This window comes from Ruditapes philippinarum, unplaced genomic scaffold (assembly GCF_026571515.1).
Source record: "Ruditapes philippinarum isolate M1 unplaced genomic scaffold, ASM2657151v2 ctg2211_1_1_1_1, whole genome shotgun sequence".
NCBI classification, from domain to species: domain Eukaryota; kingdom Metazoa; phylum Mollusca; class Bivalvia; order Venerida; family Veneridae; genus Ruditapes; species Ruditapes philippinarum.
The window spans coordinates 57,382-80,262 of NW_026856501.1; the positions used below are offsets into that span (position 1 = coordinate 57,382).

At 32.5% G+C, this 22,881-nt stretch overlaps 1 protein-coding gene across 1 annotated transcript in view; it reads right to left on the reverse strand.

Annotated features, from left to right (window-relative positions):
• LOC132746760 (uncharacterized) overlaps nucleotides 1–22,881 on the reverse strand; it is a 70,094-nt gene that overhangs the window by 14,999 nt on the left and 32,214 nt on the right. The window contains exons 5-8 of the mRNA XM_060736009.1: nucleotides 10,514–10,702; nucleotides 9,328–9,882; nucleotides 8,142–8,311; nucleotides 7,665–7,812 (exon numbers count right to left, since the gene is read on the reverse strand). Coding sequence (XP_060591992.1) covers nucleotides 7,665–7,812; nucleotides 8,142–8,311; nucleotides 9,328–9,882; nucleotides 10,514–10,702 — 1,062 coding nt within the window. The remainder of the gene's footprint in view (nucleotides 1–7,664; nucleotides 7,813–8,141; nucleotides 8,312–9,327; nucleotides 9,883–10,513; nucleotides 10,703–22,881) is intronic.

Genomic DNA, 22,881 nt, shown 5'->3' on the forward strand with positions numbered 1-22,881 from the left:
AACATAGGACAACCTGAAACATAGGACAACCTGTAACATAGGACATACTGTAACATAGGACAACTTGTAACATAGGACATATAGTAACTTAGGACAACCTGTAACATATGACATACTGTAACATATGACATACTGTAACATAGGACATTCTGTAACATAGGACAACCTGTAACATAGGACATTCTGTAACATAGGACATTATGTAACAAAGGACAACCTGTAACATAGGAATTACTGTAATGTAGGAATTACTGCAACATATGACATACTGTAACATAGGACTATATACTATAAAAGTGGATATATGGGGGCCTCTGTGGCCATGTGGTTAAGATCTTTGACTTCATATCACTTGCCTCTCACCACTGTGGGTTCGAATCCAATCAGGACTTTGTTCTTCATAGTTGAGAGTATCAACCAGCTATGCAGGTTGGTGGATAAATGTGTTTCATATCGTAACAAGTGTACAAACTGTACATAAGGAACAAAAATATGGTACAAATGATACGTATTGTCTATATAAGCCACAATTAATAATATTCGTTTTAGATACTTTCCCTATCAATACATTCATAAAATAATTTTCCCCAACGGATACATGTAGGTCATTTTATTGAGTTTCATTTTCTGTAATTGTTGTTGCCACAGGCATAATTTCGGCTCTTAAAGAACACTTGTAACCGTATTGAAGTAAAAGCAAAGATCAAAATAACTCCCGACCTTTCTATATCATTAGCAAAGTTCAAGATATTTCCTGACTTTTCTATTTCATTAGCAATGTTCATACTTGCCCGAATTTTTTTTATTTCAATGTTGATGGTTTTGCGTTCTTGAGTGATTTTCTCATAAAACAAGAGCTGTCAGTAGAACAGCACGCTCGACTATTCTAAGTGCTTGATAGTAAAAGAGCCTTGATAATGTTAAATTTTTTAAGTTCACAAAAGGGCTAATTTTTTTTTTATAAATTCATGTTATAGGCCTAAGAGAGAGTTTAATTATACAGTATTGGCTTGACTATTCGGAAGGTAATGTCACAAGAGGTGTTTTTATTGAGTATAATAATACTAATTACTACTATGAATACATAAATTTGAAGAAAAGGTAATTAGGCTTGTTATTAAATAAAGATGTTTTATCAAGTAAATCACTGCTTTATTATTATGAATGCATAAAATTGTCCCAAAAAAGGCACAAACCCTTCAGTAGTTATTGAGATAACAGCTTATATACAAGCAAAACTTTACCATGAATTTCTAAGTTGAAAAAAGGGAAGAAAAATCAGCCTTAATGCAAGATAGAATTATGGATCTTTGTCAGTGATCTACAATTATGACCCTAAATGCGTATGTGAAATTTTAAATAAATATCTTTAATAGTTATTGAGATATGTAAAACTTGCATGTAAACATTAACCAAGAGACTAAGTAGAAAAGGGGATATGAATCAGCCTTAATGCAAGATAGAGTTATGGAACTTGGTCAGTGACATACAAAAATGACCCTCCAATTTAGACCCTAAGTGCATGTGTAAAGTTTCAAGTAAATATTTTTAAAGACCTGTAACCTTTTAACCCAAATTTCTAAAGTTTCAAAGGGGGCAAATAATTCTGCAAATATTGGCAGGCAGAGTTACGCAATTTGCAAACTGATGTACATTGTGTTACTATAAAAAAGTATTTTAAATTTCAATTGAATATCTCAAGCAATAATTGAGATATTTGACTTTTACAAAAAAACTTTAAAACCAAAATTTCTAAAGTTCCAAAGGGGCATAATTTCTTTCAATATTGTAGGCAGAGTTATCCAACTTGTCAATCCTGATGTACCTGTTACTATAAATAGAATTGTAAGTTTCAAAATTGAATATCTCAAGCAATAATTGAAATATTTGACTTTACAAAAAACTTAAACCAAAATTTTTTAAGTTAAAAAGGGCATAATTCTGTCAATATTGTAGGCAGAGAGTTATCCACTTGTCAATCTGATGTACCTTGTTACTATAAATAAGTATGGTAAGTTTCAATTGAATATCTCAAGCAATAATTGAGATATTTGACTTTATAAAAAACTTTAACCAAAATTTCTAAGTTAAAAAGGGGCATAATTCTGTCAATATTGTAGGCAGTGTTATCCAACTTGTCAATCTGATGTACCTTGTTACTATAAATAAGTATTGTAAGTTTCAATTGAATATCTCAAGTAATAATTGAGATATTTGACTTTACAAAAAACTTTAACCAACGCAGACGCCGACGCGGACGCTGACGCCGACGCCGGGGCGACTACAATAGCTCTCATATTCTTCGAATAGTCGAGCTAATAGTTCAACTTTTACCGCAGAAATTACTCATGATTGAACATTCATGAATTATAAATTAATTTTATTTAAATATTCTATTAAAATACAACAAAATTTTAGTAGGATACAACTAGAAATGTGTTCATAGGACACAACTGCCTTTGCTGCCATATGACATTGTTACTTCCAAGTACAACTGTGACCTAGGTGCTGCCCACACTCATTGACCCATGACAAACACACTGACACAGTAAAGACATTGTGCCAAATGATTTGACAATCCATCAAGAAATTAGGAAATTATGATTCAAACAGTATAGCAGATATGCCATTCCGAAACTTTAAATGCATCTATGTATATTATACACATATATTTTCTTTTTATACAAAAAAAACACTATCTTTATTTTTCAAAATGCTCATACCGACATATTCTCAACTTATTTCCCTTTCCCAATTGTTTTTTTCCCTATCTGTTGATTTCCCTGTCCAAATTCCTTTTTCACATCTGCCAATTTTCCTCTCCCAATTGCAAATTTCCTATCTACTTATTTCCCTTTCCCAACAGTTTATTTCCCCTTTTCCCATGCTTATTTCCAAACAGCTTATTTCCCTTTTTCCAATTCTTATTTTCCAACTGCTTATTTACCATTTCTAAATTGCTTATTTCCCAACTATCTCCTATTAAACAAGGTTGTCAGTTGTTAGGACATATCATTTTGTAAAAGTTTTTGTGGTTTATTTTGCTGTATCTGATAAATGTATAAAAATGGTTGTCTGGCAATTTATTGAGAAAAAGATCAATATTAGAAATTATTGCAGCATTACCTGACACATGTTCCACAATAAAACAACATTCTTATCTGTGTCACAAAAATAAAAAAGTTTGAAAATCGATGTAATGGGATTAATTGAAGCTACAGGGAGCAATGACATGGAAAGATGCCTGATGATAACAGTCTAAACACTGTCATACAATGTCATACAATATAACTCGAAATATTCACTAACTCTCATACACTGTCCTAGTGTAATCACTGGAGAGAAAAAAAAATGTGATTTGATAAAGTATGATACGAAAAAAAAAAGTAAATGGGTGTCAGACAATATAGATTTGTGCCATTAGCTGGTGTAATGTGATTATACTGAGACAATAAATTACAATTGAGCCGCGTCACGACAAAACCAACATAATGCGTTTGCGACCAGCATGGATCCAGACCAGCCTGCGCATCCGGATGCGCAGGATGGTCTGGATCCATGCTGGTCGCAAACGCATTATGTTGGTTTTGTCGTGACGCGGCTCAATTTAGCTTTATAATGAATACATGACACATCTAGTGAAATGTATAACTCTTGTACAAGTCACAAATCTCTTCTTGTCTCGACACAGCATTTCCTAGTTTATTCTACATTATCATCTAATACACAGAAATCTCTCATTATTTTTTATCTCTCTTCAATATAAATGAGATCATTTCATGTGTTATGTGTATTTCTCAAAGAATTCTTTTAGTGCTTGTCTTTAATATATTCTTTACATTAACTTATTACAGGACAAAAACTGAGGGTTTGTGGCTCAAATTTAAGCTTTACTGGTCAAGGATAAACCTTCAAGATTAACTGGTGTAAAAGGATTGTTCCAGCCACGCTGGTGGAGGAAAAATGTTCCAGATTTACTGGAGACAGGGAAAGTGTTCCAAATTTACCGTTGGTGGAAAAATATTCTAGATTTACTGTTGATGGGAAAATGTTTCAGATTTACTGGAGATGGGGAAAATGTTCCAGCTTTACTGTTGGTGGAAAATGTTACAGATTTATTGTTGTAGGAAAATGCTCAAGAATTATTGGAGATGGGAAATTGTTCCTCATTTACTGTTGGTGGAAAATGTACAAGCTATACTGGTGGAGAAAAATGTTCCAGATTTACTGTTGGGGAAAATGTTCCAGATTTACTGTTGGGGAAAATGTTCCAGATTTACTGTTGGGGAAAATGTTCCAGATTTACTGTTGGGGAAAATGTTCCAGATTTACTGTTGGAGGGAAAATGTTCCAGATTTACTGTTGGAGGGAAAATGTTCCAGATTTACTGTTGGAGGAAAAATGTTCCAGATTTACTGTTGGGGAAAATGTTCCAGATTTACTGTTGGTTGAAAAAATGTTTCCAGATTTACAATTGGAGGGAAAAATGTTCCAGATTTTACAATTTGGAGGAAAAATGTTCCAGATTTACTGATTTGGAGGGAAAATGTTCCAGATTTACTGTTGGAGGGAAAATGTTCCAGATTTACTGTTGGAGGAAAAATGTTCCAGATTTACTGTTGGGGAAAATTGTTCCAGATTTACTGTTGGTTGAAAAATGTTCCAGATTTACAATTGGAGGGAAAATGTTCCAGATTTACTGTTGGAGGGAAAATGTTCCAGATTTACTGTTGGAGGAAAAATGTTCCAGATTTACTGTTGGGGAAAATGTTCCAGATTTACTGTTGGGGAAAATGTTCCAGATTTACTGTTGGAGGAAAAATGTTCCAGATTTACAATTGGAGGAAAAATGTTCCAGATTTACAATTGGAAATAATATTCCAGATTTACTGTTCGTTGAAAAATGTTCCGGATTTACTGTTGGTTGAAAAATGTTCCGGATTTACTGTTGGGGAAAATGTTCCAGATTTACTGTTGGAGGAAAAATGTTCCAGATTTACAATTGGAAATAATATTCCAGATTTACTGTTCGTTGAAAAATGTTCCGGATTTACTGTTGGTTGAAAAATGTTCCGGATTTACTGTTGGTTGAAAAATGTTCCAGATTTACATTAACTGGTGCAAGGAAATGTTCCAGCATAACTGGTGGAACAAAATAGTCCAGATATTTTTTTTATTTTTTTTTTTGTTTTTAGGTAGCATTTTAAAACAGTATTTGGTCATATTTGGGGCTTTCCAGCTTTAAATGGGGGAGAAAAACCTCAGGTGCCAAACCTTTTCCCAAAAAAATTAAATGTATCAATAAAAAACCCAAAGCTTTTTAAAAAAGTTTTATAAAATAAGAAAACCCGACCCTTTAAGGGTCATTTAAAATTTGAAATAAAATTCCCCTTCAGACAGTCTGATGTTATGTAACATGTCTTGGCATCCAAATATTAATCAAATCTGTCAATTAAATACTAAGTTGTACAGAATTAAATTATTTACTTTATATTTATCCTTGCCTGTCTGTGTCAAGGACAATTTAAGGTAAAGGGCATGCTTGAGACAGTGTTGCTTTTTTTTTTCTTCAAAAAATGAATACAGTCGGCATCGTACTTGCGTCCACCTTTATTTAGCGACTTTTTTATTAAGCGGCCGCATAAAATCCCTCCCGATGATTTTTACTATTTAATTTAATTCCATTAAACGACTATTTCATATCGCGGCCAGCGGCAACTGAATGTCGGCCCAAATGTACAAAATTAAGTGTTAAAGTATCTATTAAACGGCCGTGACAAACAATCGTCCCTGCGGGCATTCTCACCTGTGTAATTAGCGAGTAGGTTAGATGTGTACAAGCAAACAAACAAATATTTTTCATGGTCAATGGTCACAAATAATTGTCGTTTAAAAACGAAATGAATAACAATTGCAATCGTTTCAAAATCGATTTTCCGATCGTAATATTTATTGTGACATATTTTGTCAGAGCAATAACGTATCACAACACCGCATTTGCCATAGTTTTTGTCATGTGCTCAGAGTGACCTCCCATATCGAAAATGACGTCGGATCGAGCGAAAAAAAGACAGACAACTAATAAGACCGGATAAATTTTATGAGGAAATCGTGCATGAAATTGAGTCTGAGTAAATAGCAAATGTCATCGATTGTAGTCGAAATAAAATCGTGAAACGTAGTGGACTAAACATTACAGAACCGAGCCTTTCATTGCTGATGGTGTAGGTGCTCATCTGATGCCTTATAAAATACATGTAGTATCCCAATAAATATGACCCTTCGACAAAAAAAAGACAAAAAATCCTAGATCTCTAAAAATCTTATTGAATTTGAAATCGGGGTAGTGTGAAAACTAATTATTAAAAATTAAGAAGTTTATTAAAAATTAAGAAGTTTAAAAACTCATTGCATAAAAAAATTATCTGGAGCTCTTGCTGATGATTGTAAAGTATGTTCAGCAGGAGATGTGTATGAACATATTAAAAATATAAGACAACATGCTTTGTTTCATGGTCAAAATGACCTGTTGACAGTATTATGAGCGTAGATCACATTTGTACACAAATTTCTACTAAAAAACAAAAACAAACAATATTGATGACTATTTTTTAAAAAAAGGCATATTAAATGTAATTATAAAACTGTAATACATACATAATATTGTATAGTTTTTGTTTTTATAAAAAAGATGTTATTATATCTATGACTTGTAATAAAATGTCTCGAATGTTCCAGAATTCTATTGAGAGACCACTTTATTAAGAGACCACTTTTTGGCAGTCCCTTGAGTGGCCTCTTAATACAATGTCGACTGTAATTAATTATAAGATTTGGTCAATTTCATGAAAATTCAATAATTTGACTTTAAAGGTTATACCTGAGTTACTCTACTTGAAGGTTTTATCACAGGTGGTGGTGGTTATTTCGAACATCATAAATTACATAATTATGGCAATTCTAGCAAAATTCAATAAATTAACCTTACCTGTCGAGAATGTTTTAAGATTAAGGTCATATCTAAATTGCTAAACATGACAATTTTATTTCTCAACATTGACATTTTTAATGTGTTTGTTTGTTCAAATGTAAATCAAATCTGTTCATTAGTATAAAACTTTTTAGCTAATTTAAGAAAAATTCAGAACTTTTATTATAAAGGTCAAGGTCATACTAAGGTCAAGGTCAAATTCACTTTTCACATTGGAAAGCATTTCCAAGAATGAATAAAATAAATTCAATAATAACAAGGTTATGGCTAATCTTAGTAAAATTTAATTACTTGACCATAAAGATCAAGACCATTTTAAGATGAAAGTCAATCTTAAGTTACTCAACATGACCAGTATCAAGTGTTACTTTGTCCACAGTATGAATACAAAACATAGATTAATAACAAAAGTTATTGCCAAATATACCTAATTTCAGTGCCAATTATACCTAATTTCAGCAAAATTTAAGGAATTAATCTTGAAGTTCAGGGTTATTACTCAGTCAAGCCCAAATTCCTTACAATATATACATGTAGACATCATGACAATTATTCCTCTCATGTTTTATTAAAATTGGTTGTGTGGTTTATAGAGATGCACACACACATACAGCCAGGTACCAGGCCAGCAACAGACATACACCAGTCATTATACAGAGGTAGGGGAAATTACCTTGATAAAGATCTGAGCATCTTGATGAGATTTCCCACATGACGAGACCAAATGCATACATGTCTATCTGTTTTAACGAGGCCTCACAATCACGCAGGTTTACAGCTCCGTCTAATAACTCAGGGGCCATGTATCTTAATGTACCAACCTGTAAATAACAACATTTTATAATATCCATAATAATAATATTATATGTCCTACAAACCTATGATGGAGGAAACTCATGTTGTTAATTAGACAATCATTTCAAGTGTCACAGTGACCCTAACCTAATGTCCTCAATATCAAGATAGCATCTACTGGCCATGGGCAATGTCCTTAATAAGTTTAAATAACTTAGCCTTATTCCTTCTTAAGTGACTGATGTGGCAAGGATTTTAATGTTTCTAAGCTGGAGACCTGCTACAGTTACATCTAGTGAACATTACATCATATAGTATAAATAAAATCAACTTTCTATGAATATATAGAACTTACATCAGTCAGTGAAGTCTGTTCAGCATTTTCTGTATGACCTTTGTGTATCAACTTTGACCCCATGGTTGTCATGCAGAAACCTAGGTCAGCTATCACTAAGCTAAGGTCAGGCTTCACTAATACATTCCGACTGTTGATATCTCTATGAGCTACTGTTGGCTTGAAGGAATCTGTAACAAGACCAATGTTTAAATAAAACACATTAACAATATCCAAGCATCATATACCTATTTTAAGGTAGTTGTTCTTATACAAAAATAAATGTGATACATAATAACTATTATAGCAACTATATACTTATATATAACTATACAACAGCTTCTTATAGGCTGGGAAAATGTACAATGTACATGTATTTCTGACAAAAATATAAAATAAAATAAAACTGGGGTTGACTTTCCAAGTTGCACTAAATCTGTAAAGGTCATAATTATGTCCACTTTCCAAGGTTACCTAAAGATTTCTCTTTCTGTATTGTTTCAACCACCAACCTTCTTTATTATTGGTACCTCAGTTTTGGTATGCTAATATTGAAATCACTTATTTTGAAATCTTTGTTAAAATATCAACAGAGGATATCTTAATGTGTAAATAAAAATATATTTTTACAACACAGAAATGTAACAATGCAATTATTAAGCTCAACAAATGGTCTGATATAGAGACAGTAGTCAGTGTTTTTATTCACCAAAATATTCGGCGAAATTCGGCCCCATTCCCCCCTCAAAATAGTATCGTTTTTCCTCCCTCAAGGCAGAAATTTCCCCCTATATGGCAGCCCGAATTTGCCTTCAATCAATATCAAGTTTTTGCAACTAACTGCCAAAAAATGTTTTATTTAATGCCTGTAAGACTTACTGTTAAGCAAGGTTGTTTACAAAATCGTTCTCAGGTAGGTAAGGGGAGCTACTCCCGGCGTCCCAACAAATTATACATTCGCACAATGATATTTTAGATCCGTATATTAAGAAAAAGCTACGTATTTTAAACTTGTGTTGAAAGAGTTGCTCCCCTTTTCTACCGGAAAGAAAACAATATAAAATAAATAAACAAATAAAATTTCCCCTCCTATGGCATTTTTCCCCCTCCAAAGGACATTGACCCCCTTCCCCCAAAAGTGAAAAAAAACACTGGTAGTATATGTGAGCTAGTGTTACTGTTATATGACTGTTAAGTTAAGACATACCTCCTGATCCTATATCAGCATGTAGGTGGGCAAGTCCTTTAGCAAGTGTTAGACACATTTTACACATGGTATACCAGTCTATTGTATTGTTCTTGAGATAGTTCATTAACGTTCCATCAGGAACATACTGCAGTACGAGGAGATGTTGTACTTCTCCATCTTGTAATATACGTTCTTCTCCTCCGTGAAACTTCATTATATTATCATGTTCCATGTGTGGTAGAGAATATATATATTTTTCATTGTAATAATACTGTCTGTAACTGGGTGAGTATATTTTCACAGCAACATCTTGATCGTTTAACGACCCTTTCCATACTTCACTAAAACGGCCTTTTATTATCAAACAACTAATTTTTAAATTATCAATATCAAATGCAGGCGACTGAGGATTTTCTGGGTCACTGTTACTATGTGTAGGCAAGGTCGGAGGTCGGAAACAGAATCTATAGACAAGGTATAGTCCGAGTATGATGATAGCCAATGAGAACACAGATAACAATGATATCACTATTGTACGCTCTTTATATGACGGATCACGCAGTTGACGTAACACTGAAATAAAAGTGAAACATTATTACAGTCTAAATTTTACATAGTCATAATTTGTTTAACAAGCTGAGTGTAAAGATTGATATTAACTGATATTTCAATTACCTTCTTTAAACAACTATAAACTTATAGAAATAAATCCATTCCGCAAATACTACATGTATTATTAAAGTACATATTGTCCTTAGATTGAACATTCTTGAGTTTATACAAATCTATTTTAGTTCAATTGTGTAGGAACTTAGGAAGCTTGAAGCTCATTGAAACTATGTGGAATCTGTTCCTTGAACCCAACCAGTGCTAAGCAATGCCTGTAAAGTGTTTTGCTCAAGGAAACAACAGCTTGCTTTAACATTCTTTAAAGAGAAGACCAAATGTAATGGATGAAGTGAAAACTTTTTTAAGTTACCGTCCATCTGTATAAATGTTGCCAATGACCTTTGTCTATTGTTTGTTTTTAAACATTACTGTTGTCTAATATCAGCCCTGTATTGGTTACATGTATATCATATGATTAAATTATAGATAACTTATTGTTATTCAAAGAGGTCTATATATAGTACTATTGTTAGAACATAAAACTGCTTCACTAATTTTTGTATAATATTTTGTATATAATAATTATATACAATACCTGGTCCACTTGATTCAGTTGTTATTCTTCTTGTGATAGGAATGAAGTCCTTTGAGATGTTGTTATTACACATGTTACCACGGCAACAACAGAAGTGTGAATTGTTACTTATTTTATGTGAACTACGGCTACCTTCATGTGGTATACATTCTGCTGAATTACAAACCTTGTCTTGTACCTTCCAACATCCTGAAAATATACAAAACTTAGTTTATATATATATACAAAATGATAAAACTAAGTATATATACTGTGCTCCTCTTAGTTCACGGTACTACACAATTTGAAACCAGACAGAAAACAACAAATGAAACTTATGTTACAAAAATTGTCAATAGCTATAACATACAGGTTTTTTCTGCTGTATCACACAAGGAAACAACAATATATTCAGTCAAATTTAATTCAAATGGACCAAACATAGACCATATGTCGGTCATTTTGAAAACAGTATGTTATCATTTAAATCGCGGTAATGGTGTTACATTTCAGTTTTTTCATGTTGCAGTTAAAATTTCTACATGTTATTTTGCATAATTTTAAATATTAAAAGTATCTTTACATTGTAACTCAAAATTTATTTTTTCAACAAACAAGAACATTTTGTTTGAGATGTATGCACAAATTTAACGGACTATTGTTGCTTTTTGCAGAAGTTTGTAAAATGTTGTTTTGTTTTAGGTAAAAATCTATACATTTAAAATATTTTGCACAAAACTTTGTTGTTTAGGTGTTTGAATAAAATATGTCAATTCTGACCAATTTCAACACTGGTTACATAAAAGTATGCCATTACCGTGAAATAAGTAATGACGCGGAATTAGTAATTTTGAGTATATATACAAAATGGTAAAGCTTAAGTTTATATATACAAAATGGTAAAGCCGAAGTTTATATATATATACAACATGGTAAAACTTAAGTTTATATATATACACAAAGTGGTATATATACATTGTATCATAGTTTGGAGACCTTTCTGTTGAACATGTGTCTGGGTTAAATCGTATACATATACATGTAGAGTGCGTTAACTGGAGTGCGGGTATCAGTTACCCGCACTCCAGAGCATGCCCATTGATTGGCTCATTTTTGCTGGGGTTTACATATTGTGACGGCAGAGAAAGGGAAAGCGACGGAAATGTCATATTCAGATATTCGTTCATTGGTTCATTTTTGCCGGGGTTTCATATTGTGACAACAGGGAACGTGCTTTTATGTTTGACTATGATACAAAAGAGAAAGAACACCAAAACACTCGGCAATCTGATTAATACTCGGGGGCTACGCCCCCTCGTACAAATCAGATAGCCTCGTGTTTCGGTGCTCTTTCTATTACATGTACAACATACAATAACAGCAGTGCTTTTATACATGCATATTCCATTCTAAGTTTATATGTTTCCAGCTTGTATATTAGTACCATTGAAGATATAAAACTACAATGTATTCAACAACTAGACCCTATCAAATTCTTTAAAAAAATTGCTTGAATTCTGAGCCAATTTATACATTAAAAAGTTGGTTTGATAAATTGTCTGGGAACTTGTTGAGGTTAGAAGGTTTACAAACCTCCTCTAAAGATCTAAATAAATGACACGTTAAGTCTCTATAGATGTATATATACCAGCCAATCAATACAGAAAAAAAGAAGACTTATGCTGGAATAAGTTATTCTGTAATCCATTCTTACTGCTGTCTGTTCTAGCTAATTGTCTACTGACAACCAGTCTAAATAAACAAGCAGGAGAAAAAAAAAATACATGTTGAGATAATTTTACAAAATGTTGATAGATAGTTTCTAGATTCCTTTAGTTATATTTTATTTCAATAGAAAGATGACCTATGCTTTGAATGTATAATGATATAAAGAATGAAACAAGCCTATAAGAAAAGGTTAACAAAAGATTAGTATCATTATTGCACCTTTGTTTATCTTATAACAATTTGATCAAACTGGTCTACTATTAAATGATAACTTTCAAACATTAGCTGTCCAAGTGGCAGGGCACTCCACTGTTCTCAGTTCTGGACAGTACATGTACATGGTAACAGTAAAGCAAAAAAAGCCCAAAATCCAGCAACAATGCTGGACAAAGTATTTCAAAGGTAAATATATGATGCGGTTTTAGAGTAGATTTGAAAAATATGAAAGACTTTCAGGGTTACTTGCCCTTTAACAATGCAATCCCATTTTGATAGTGAACATGTAGCATTTTGAGTTTTTTACTGATAATTCCATTTTCCAAAAGTAAGAAAATTCATAACAAAAGAATTTTTACATAAATCTTTAGAATGATAGCAAAATTTAATAAGGTTAAATCAAACTGATACTGTTTGAGACTGAGTTTTCTGAATGTTGTTCTTCCTTGTTTATATTTAATAAAACAAGAGGGCCAAGATGGCCCTAGATCGCTCCCCTGACCCATCAACCTCATACAAGCAATGTCTTAGACAAGCATCCTGACCAAGTTTGATGACGATTGAGGCAAAAATGTGACCACTTGAGTTTTAACAAGGTTTTTCCATATTTGGGTTATGTGACCTAGTTTTTGACCCCAGGTGACCCATAGCTTCTATTTTTTCATCCGAAATGACTCATGTTCGAACGCACCTAAGCAATTTAATCTAGACAAGCATTCTGGCAAAGTTTGATGATGTTTGAGGCAAAAATGTGACCACTAGACTGTGACAAGGTTTTTCCATATTTGGGCGGTGTGACCTAGTTTTTGTGAGCTAGCTCAGGTGAGCTAATAAAAAAGTATTACCCTAAAATACCAATATTCATGAAGCAGCATGTTGATAACTGTAATGAGACACCAACATGCCAGTAAGTGCTGATTCAAATGTGTTTAGTGTTTGTCTTGCATAATTGATAAATTTGGTGTTCCACCGTTATAATTATTTATATCCTCGTACTGCCTCTTTCCGATCAGCTAACAGATTTTTCTACAATAACTGACAGTGAAATTATATTAAAAAAATTCTCTTTCAAGTCTGCGAATATTATCATTTTAGCTAATAAATGCACCAACTTTTTAAAATTTTACCTGAATTATTATTATGAATTGAGGATAAATCATTACTGACCCATTTTCCTGTTCTTCAAAATTTCACAACCACTTTTCAATCAGTTAACAAAATATAAACTGTACCACATAAAAATTGTCATACAATGTTAAAATATAATCAGTTATGTATTATGGAGAAATTTTGACAAACTCAACTTCAGATAAATGGTAATAAACAATTTTAACCTAATTATAATGCCATTTTTTAATCTTGATATCTATTTGCAGTGGTAAAGCTGTCACAATTGGGGTATGGATGTACATTTCAATTTGCATAACAGAAAAAGCATGTTCTTGTGAAATTTTTAGGATCTTAAGGTCTATATGACACCATTCTATTGACAGCTTACTGAAAAGTTATCAGAGAGAATGTTTTTCCTTGTTTAAGTGACTGTTACTTACTGATGTATAACCTTCCAATTAAGAATTGTATGGTAAAATATGTACATATTAAAATTATAGCTTTTGAAGTGCAGTATATATTATGACTTCAAGATATTGAAACAGTTGTTCAAAAAACTGAGTCTGTAAATCAATTATTTTTAGAAAATTATTGCGATTTGTAACTGGCTAAATAAAGAATTAGTGGAAAACACACATTTCACATATTTTGAACTAAAATGCTAGCATTTTCTTTTTTATCGCCATAATTGACATTGCTGCTAATAAATGTAGTCAAGGTGAATGCAAGATGTGCTTACAGTTTGGTTACATGACAAATAAGGTCAAAAATAAATAAATTCTAGGGATGATTGAAAAGTGGTTGTGATTGAAAACTGGCAGTATGTGGATAATTAATTTAAACATTAATTATAACTTTTTTTTACATAACTGATAAATTTTGTATTCCACTGTTATGAAAATTATAATTTAACATTCCCCCTAAATGAAAAATTATATTTCAAAGTCTTAGAATGAGTTGTTGTTGTTGTTTTGTGTATTTTACAAAATAAAGAAATAAATGCAACATTAGCAAGTTGTTTGGTTAAAGGAAGTTTGACACAACTAGACTGCAAGTTTATCACATTTCTATCACCTGGTTTGTTGAATCTTAAGTTCTGGTACAGCAGGAATAATTCTGACAGGAACTAGAACTATCGCTGAATGCGATTCATACCCCCACCAATGTCCTTGACAGAAGACCACTTGGAAAGGAGGTTAAGGGAATAACTTATGTGGCACATATCGAGGGTATAGCGCAAGACTGTAGTAACTGTATATTTGTAAATTTTACAAGAGAGACAAAAAACATTCTGTTTTAAATGTTATTCTATCATTTGTTAAGATTTTTTAGAATATGAACAGGAATTGTAGAAGAAAGCAAATGAATTAACAAAAAAATGTTAATCTAATTTTCTTTCTTGTGCTGTAAGTTACTACACTCTTGCGCTCAAATGGTAATATTTTGAAAATTATTCTGAGTGCAAGACAGTAGTAACTAGACTTACTGCAGTATAACATGCACAAAATGAGGGCATCTATTTACAATATTAATTGCAACACTGTAGTAACTCAATTAATAATACTTGAAATAAGATAAATGATAGGGTTCAAAGTTACCTTTAATTTTAAACAACTTGTAACAAAGGGTTAGGTGTTCAAGAAGATGTTTTTTCATAATTAATATTAATTGTGATGTCAATAAAACATTTTTTTATTTTTTTTTTATTTCAAAAATCCAATTTCTTCTGAAATAAGAAATTACTGTTGCCATTTTATACTCACTAAAACAAATGATTTTTATATCCCCTCACAACGAAGTTGTAAGGGGGGTATACTGGAATCAGCTTGTCTGGACGTCTCCCTGTCCGGCCGTTTGTCAGTTTTTCCTTGTCCGCCCAATAACTTAAGATTTCTTTGACCACCAGTCTTCATAAGTGGCATGGAGGTTAGTTATGATTAGAAGATAACCCCTTTTGATTTTGAGGTCACTGGGTCAAAGGTCAAGGTCACAGGGGCCTTGACTAAAAAAACTTGTCTTCCCAATTACTTAAGATTCCTTTGACCCACAGTCTTAATATTTGGCAAACAAAAACAACCTATTTCAAAATTGTAGCCAATAAACTTCTTGAAATTTGTTATTAGGTATTACTTTTTATTGCATATTTCTCGATTCAAATGCCATCATAATACTTCAAAAGAAAGAGTTGAAAGATACACTGTATTATGATGACTTTTAATATACAATGTACATGAATTTTTTGATTTTCTTATGAACTTGTCCGTCCTAAATAAGAATTTGCATTGTTATAAATTTGGTAAATATGTTGCTGACCGTATACATAGGATAATTCAGCCTCGACTGACCTATCGGGTCATATTTATCTCATTCAGGCTTAATAACTGTTTGTTTTGGTTTTACGTCACACCGACACAGTATAGGTCATTTGGCGACATTCCAGCTATTATGGTGGAGGAAGACCTCAGGTGCACTATTTCATGCATAATTTCAGGCACGAACGGGCACCTGAGTCGAACCACCGACGTTCCGTAAGCTAGCTGGATAGCTTCCTCACATGAAAGAATCCAAAGTCCCTGTCAGGATTCGAACTCACGGCAGTGAAGGACAAGTGGTTTGAAGTCAACAACCTTAACCACTCGGCCACAGACACACAATTTTCAGGCTTAATATTATCTTGTTTATCTGGCAGCAACTTGTATAACTAATAATAAGTATACACAACATACTCATTGAATTATATAGACTTGCAATAAATGATACAGTGATTTCGTTTACACACTGTGAGACAGCCTTGCTGACATTAATATAATCCTCGACTAATGCCTAGGGTTATTTATCACATTCAGTCTATATTCTATCATTAAAAAAAAACTGGAAACAAAGTGATCCTTTGGAAGCATTAATAAAAGTGTACCTTCTGAACAGTACAAATCATTGTCGCTAAGTCAAATATTGCAGCAAGTCGCTTAATACAGTGCGACTGAATAGCAGAAATCTTTGGGCAGATTCAAACAGGGTCACATAATTCAGAAAATCACTGAATACAGTGGGTCACATACTATGGCAGTTTGTACTGTATTGACCTGAGACATTTGAATATTCAATGACCTTAAGTCGGAAATTGTCGGATTTCAAAGTATAATCATACAGATTTTCAAGTTTGGCACAAAAGTATACATGGTTTATGTTACAGAATGTATAACTTAAAAGTTTCTGACACAACAGTTGCCTTAGCTAGCCTTGGTGAAAATGAGTTAATACTCTTAGTTTCAAAGTAAAGGTTGTAGGTTTGAATCTTTATGAAACACCGTTTGTATGGATTTTCAACTTTTCTTTTATTACATTTTGAGAAACTACTACTAAGTTCTTGTGAATGCTAAATCAACCACTACATGATTGTACAAATTGAAATTTTGAAACTTTAGAAATATATAATATATAAAAACCAAAGGTATGATTTTTTTTAAAGAAAAGACATACGAAATTAAAGTAATGATTCATCGATTAATGCTGCATATAATTTGAAAAATAATTAAAGAAATCTGAAAAAAAAGTTGGAAAGTTTCAAACTTGCAACTTAATGTTAACATCAGGACGTCAATTAAGAAATAATATATCCCAAACTGTGATTTTATCGTTCAATAACATCACTGTTTGGAGTTCGGATGCGAGGAATTATATCACGAGGGCGTAGCCCGAGTGATATAATGATGCGCATCCGAACGACAAACAGTGATGTTATCCAACGATAAAATCACCGATTTGGATATATTATTTCGATTCTAACACGACATAAACAAAAAAATGCTGCCGTACCTGCTAAGGCTGCTATTAAGCAAAATTGCGCCTGATTTGTTTCCGTACTTATTGTCAGCGCGTCGGATTTTATAGTGGTTACGTCACATGTATAATGATTACGTCACATGTCTAAATATAGAACGTCAAACAGTGACTCTATTGCATAATAACACACACTTTCGGTTCTTCTATGTTCAATAGGGAAAAATGCGGGTCGTGTTAGAATATTAAATAAAGTATCAACAACTATAGTCATAATCATTAAAAACAATAGCTTAATCGTTATAAATTACAGAAACTTTAAAATTAATGAGTCTCAAGTCAATATTGCCAAACAAGACTTGTCAACAGTAAAGCATTGCTAACTTGCTGATACAGTAAAAAATACAAAGGTAGATTAGTTATCTATTTTCTTCATTTTATAAATGTATAAATGTAAATGAAGGGTTTACTTATTTAACTGTTAAAACCAATGAAACTGTTTCAACTGAAAATTCCATATTCTTTTGCATTTTTAGCAAAATCTTTGAAATACACTGACAAAAAATGTAGAATGATTCATGCCGATGTACATCTGTAGTGTCAACTTCTTGAAATGTGATCATTGATGATATCATAATGTATTGCCTTATGAGTTACTGCAGTCTTACATGAAAATTTCAGGGCAAATTATTTATTATTTTAGTGCAAGACTGTAGTAACTACACAGTTACTACAGTCTTGCATTGAAATGAAAGAAAAATGTCATTTCATTTTAAGTGCAAAACTGTAGTAACTCCAGTTACAACAGTTTTGCAGGAAAATATTTTTATCTGTTGAGTTACTACAGTATAGTATTTATAAAATTGTTATGAAATGAAGTAAAATAAAAACAAAAAAAATTAACACATGATGTAAAATACCAAATAATACAGGAAAATAAAAAAAAGTCATTTTCAGAAAAAATGGTAGTTACTACAGTCTTGCGCTTAACCCTCGATATACATAAAAAGAAATTATCTCTGGTGAAAAAAAGACTAATTGTACAGGTAATAGTAAAAATATCTATTATCAAATCATGTTCGAAACAGTTACAAATAACCTTTCATTTTCCCAATATACTAAACTTTTTATAAGTCAATTTTTGACCTTCAAGTGTGGCCTTGACCTTCAGCTGGCACAAGGGTAAGATGGGTTCTGCACATCGCCCAATTGGAGTGAACATTTGAGTAAAGTTTGAAGAAAATCCTTCCATTAGTATAGAATTTATAGAGCGGACACAACATATTGTCTAGTATTGATTGTATGTAAATTTAAAGACTTAAAAAGGGGCATAACTTTGTCAAAATCCAATACAGAGTTATGAAACTTGACCTGCATATTGTAATTGTGACACCTCATATATCTTTTAAGTTTCAAGCAAATACCTATGCTTGTTTCCGAAATATTCAAGAACATGTTTTAATCTAAGAACATTTTCTAAGTCAATTTTTGACCTTCAAGTCTGACCTTGACCTTTAGTCTGCACAAAGGTGACATAGATTCTGCACATAACCTTGTTAAGGTGGACATTTGAGAAAAGTTTGAAGAAAATTCTTCCATTAGTATAGGATTTATAGAGCGGACACAAACTAAACTTTTTATAAGTCAATTTTTGACCTTCAAGTGTGGCCTTGACCTTCAGCTGGCACAAGGGTAAGATGGGTTCTGCACATCGCCCAATTGGAGTGAACATTTGAGTAAAGTTTGAAGAAAATCCTTCCATTAGTATAGAATTTATAGAGCGGACACAACATATTGTCTAATATGTGATTGTAAATTTGAAGATTAAAAAGGGGCATAACTTTATTAAAATGCAATACAGAGTTATGAAACTTGACCAGCATATCTTAATTGTGACACTTCATTTATATTTTAAGTTTCAAGCAAATACCTTTCCTAGATTCAGAAATATTCAGATATATGTTAAAATTAAAGAACATTTTCTAAGTCAATTTTTGACCTTCAAGTGTGACCTTGACCTGAAGCCGGCAAAAGAGTGACATGGGTTCTGCACATAACCTTGTTGAGGTGAACATTTGAGCCAAGTTTGAAGAAAATCTTTCCATAAGTGTAGGACTTACAGAGCGGACACGACATACTGTGTAATATTTGATTGTTTGATATTTGACCTTCAATTGTGACCTTGACCTTGAGCTGACACATGGGCAACATGGGTTCTGCACATCCCATTGTTGAAATGAACATTTGAGCCAAGTTTGAAGAAAATCTTTCAATTAGTGTAGGACTTACAGAGCGGACACGACATATTGTGTAATATTTGATTGTTTGATATTTGACCTTCAATTGTGACCTTGACCTTAAAATGACACATGGGCAACATGAGTTCTGCACATCCCCTTGTTGAGGTGAACATTTTAGCCAAGTTTGAAGAAAATCTTTCAATTATTGTAGGACCTACAGAGCGGACACGACATACTGTCTAATATAGATATTTGACCTTCAATTGTGGCCTTGACCTTAAAATGACACATGGGCAACATGAGTTCTGCACATCCCCTTGTTGAGGTGAACATTTTAGCCAAGTTTGAAGAAAATCTTTCAATTATTGTAGGACCTACAGAGCGGACACGACATACTGTCTAATATATGATTGTGTTTGATATTTGACCTTCAATTGTGACCTTGACCTTGAGCTGACACATTGGCAACATGGGTTCTGCACATCCCCTTGCTGAGGTGAACATTTGAGCCAAGTTTGAAGAAAATCCTTCAAGTGGTATAGGAGTTATAGAGCGGACACGAAAATGGAGACGGACGGACCGACCGACCGACCGACGCGACAAAGCGAATCCATTATAGCCCCCCCCACATTTTATGGTGGGGGTATAAATATGTTGACCAACAACAATTAACACAAGGTGTGTCCTAGAGGTTGGCATAATGTTTGTTCCTTCGACTAGGTCTAAACAAATAACAGTATTGACAAACTAATTTCAGGTTGAATTATATGTATCCCCCAATACACTCTGTTAATTAAAGTTTCCTGGAGTTGGAAGACTCTATGTGCCCCACTCCCTTCAAGTAGTAATAATGTTATATAAAAGAGAATCTCCTTCAGTGCTGTATATCCATAACAACTTGTCAGAAGTATCTACCCATTCTTCGATTTAAAGCCTAGGTTTTCATTTGAGCCGCACTTTAGACATGTTAAGTACCATTGTCATTATTCCATGTACCACATGAACTTTTATAACATGTTATACATGATTACAATGTGGACTTCAGGTCATCCAGTGCATTCAAACACAAGTTACTTTTAACAATTTCCAGTTGATAATTTTTTTTGAGTAAGGTTTTGTAATGAAATTAAAGAGCTCAGTGAACTGTTGATCATGTCATCTCAGTGAACCCTTGATCATGTTATCTCAGAAAAACATCAATCATGTTATTTCAGTGAAACCTTTATCATGTTTATCTCACTGACCCCTGGATCATGTTATCACAGAGAAACCTCAACAATTTTATCTCAGTGAATCCTTGATCATATTATCTCAGTGACCCATTGATCATGTAATCTCAGTGAAACTTTGATCATGTAATCTCAGTGAACATATTTACAACATATTTACATCATTTTATCTCAGCAATCATCAATCATGTGATCTCAGTAAACCAGAAATCATGTTATCTCAGTGAACCCAGAAATCATGTTATCTCAGACCCTCAATCATGTTATTATGAGGATGGACATTTTATAGGTGTTATCATGTCAATTAATTTAGATATTTGTAGCAAATAAATACTTCAACAAAATATCTAAAACATGACATTGATATGACTGCTAATCATTATTTTATAGTTTATAGGTTTGTCTGCTACATATATATATATATCCATTATATATATATTTTAGGATATATATATATATATATCCTAAAACACAATTAAATTTTCCAACAAACAGTGGAGATTATAAGGCTCAAAATCAATTCCTAGTGTAATTCGTTCTTTTTTGTAATTCGGAAGTACAATGTAATAAAAGAAATTTGTAACTTGCTTATGTATAATATATACATGAAGTACATTTAATGACAAAGTTATCAACATAATTATAAATATATAATATAAATTTATCAATAGGTAAGTACGTTATTATCATCTGGTTCAATTAATAACTACATTTAGATTCAAATTAGTTTACTCTAGCTAATTGATAGTAACATTTTCACTACATATACATTAATTTAATAATGGAACATTGAGAGAAGAAACAATGTTTAATACTGCCTTGTCACGCTTGAATTACTCTCCTCTAATTGTATTATTGATAACAACAAGACGTTGTATATTACATGTATATATTACATGAGAGGGGCACTGATCAATACAGTGTCTACACCATATCAGCACACAACATTGTTTTGATTTATAATTTTAAAACCCCAAATTTAAAATATCAATTAATGTCACATCAAAGAATATTCCTATCATAATTGCAGGTTTTTTTACACTGTATTATACCAGACAGAATAGTGATCAGTAAAATTATAAATATAGACAGCTTGACTCAGAACTTAATCTCTGAACTTAAATTTACATTTAAACATTCTCAAAAATATTTAAACTGACCCATTATGCATATATCATTCTAGTGGCTGAATGTAATATTTCCAGACAAGGACATTCATGCCATATTTCCTATTAACTTTTTCCTATAATGATTCATATATATATGGTAAGGTAAACTTTTATGCTTTGATAATACAGCCAAACACACCACAACCAAACCACCAGATAATGTATGCAAAATGGCCAGGTTAATATTTTTGGAGAATTTTTAAGAAAAGTACTAACTATTTTATCTTCAGATTTTTTATTTCAGATTTAACTTGCAGTCACACAGACACTAAAAAACTACAGACCTTTACCAACCATTACCAAACCAATTCCCTAATGGTGTACAATCTATAAAAAAAATATGAAAAAAAGATGAAGTACCAGTCTAAAAAAAAAGATTTAGTACCAGCCCAGAAAATAAACATGTAATTCCAGTCTGGAACAGAAGATAAAGTACCAACCTAGAAAGAAATCTATCAATTACAGACTAATATTGATCCAGTCTGATCCTATTTATTCTGGCAATTTTAAGCCTGAAAGACAACACTGAATCTAGTCTAATCAAGCCCAGTTTCTGTCTAGATCCATTATAACAGATAAATACATGGTAAGTATAAAAAAACCTCTGACTTTTTCCCCCAAGAGGCTTTGAGAGTTTGAAAAAGAAGTGTTTTGTTTGTTTCCATGAATTGTAAGGCCTGTAGAGTTATACTGGAAGTAGACAACAAAACCAAATGCAGTGTAAACAAATTTTCCTAAGTATTCCAAGTTAAAATGCCATAACTCCTAAGTTCTCAAGTTATGTCCTTGACAAAGTTCAAAGTGTAAAATAAAGGGCAATAACTTTAAAATTAGACAAGGCAGAGTTACGGTTCTTTGGCACTGCACTTCTACTCAATGATATCTATTTACCTACAAAATCTAAAGTCAATATCACT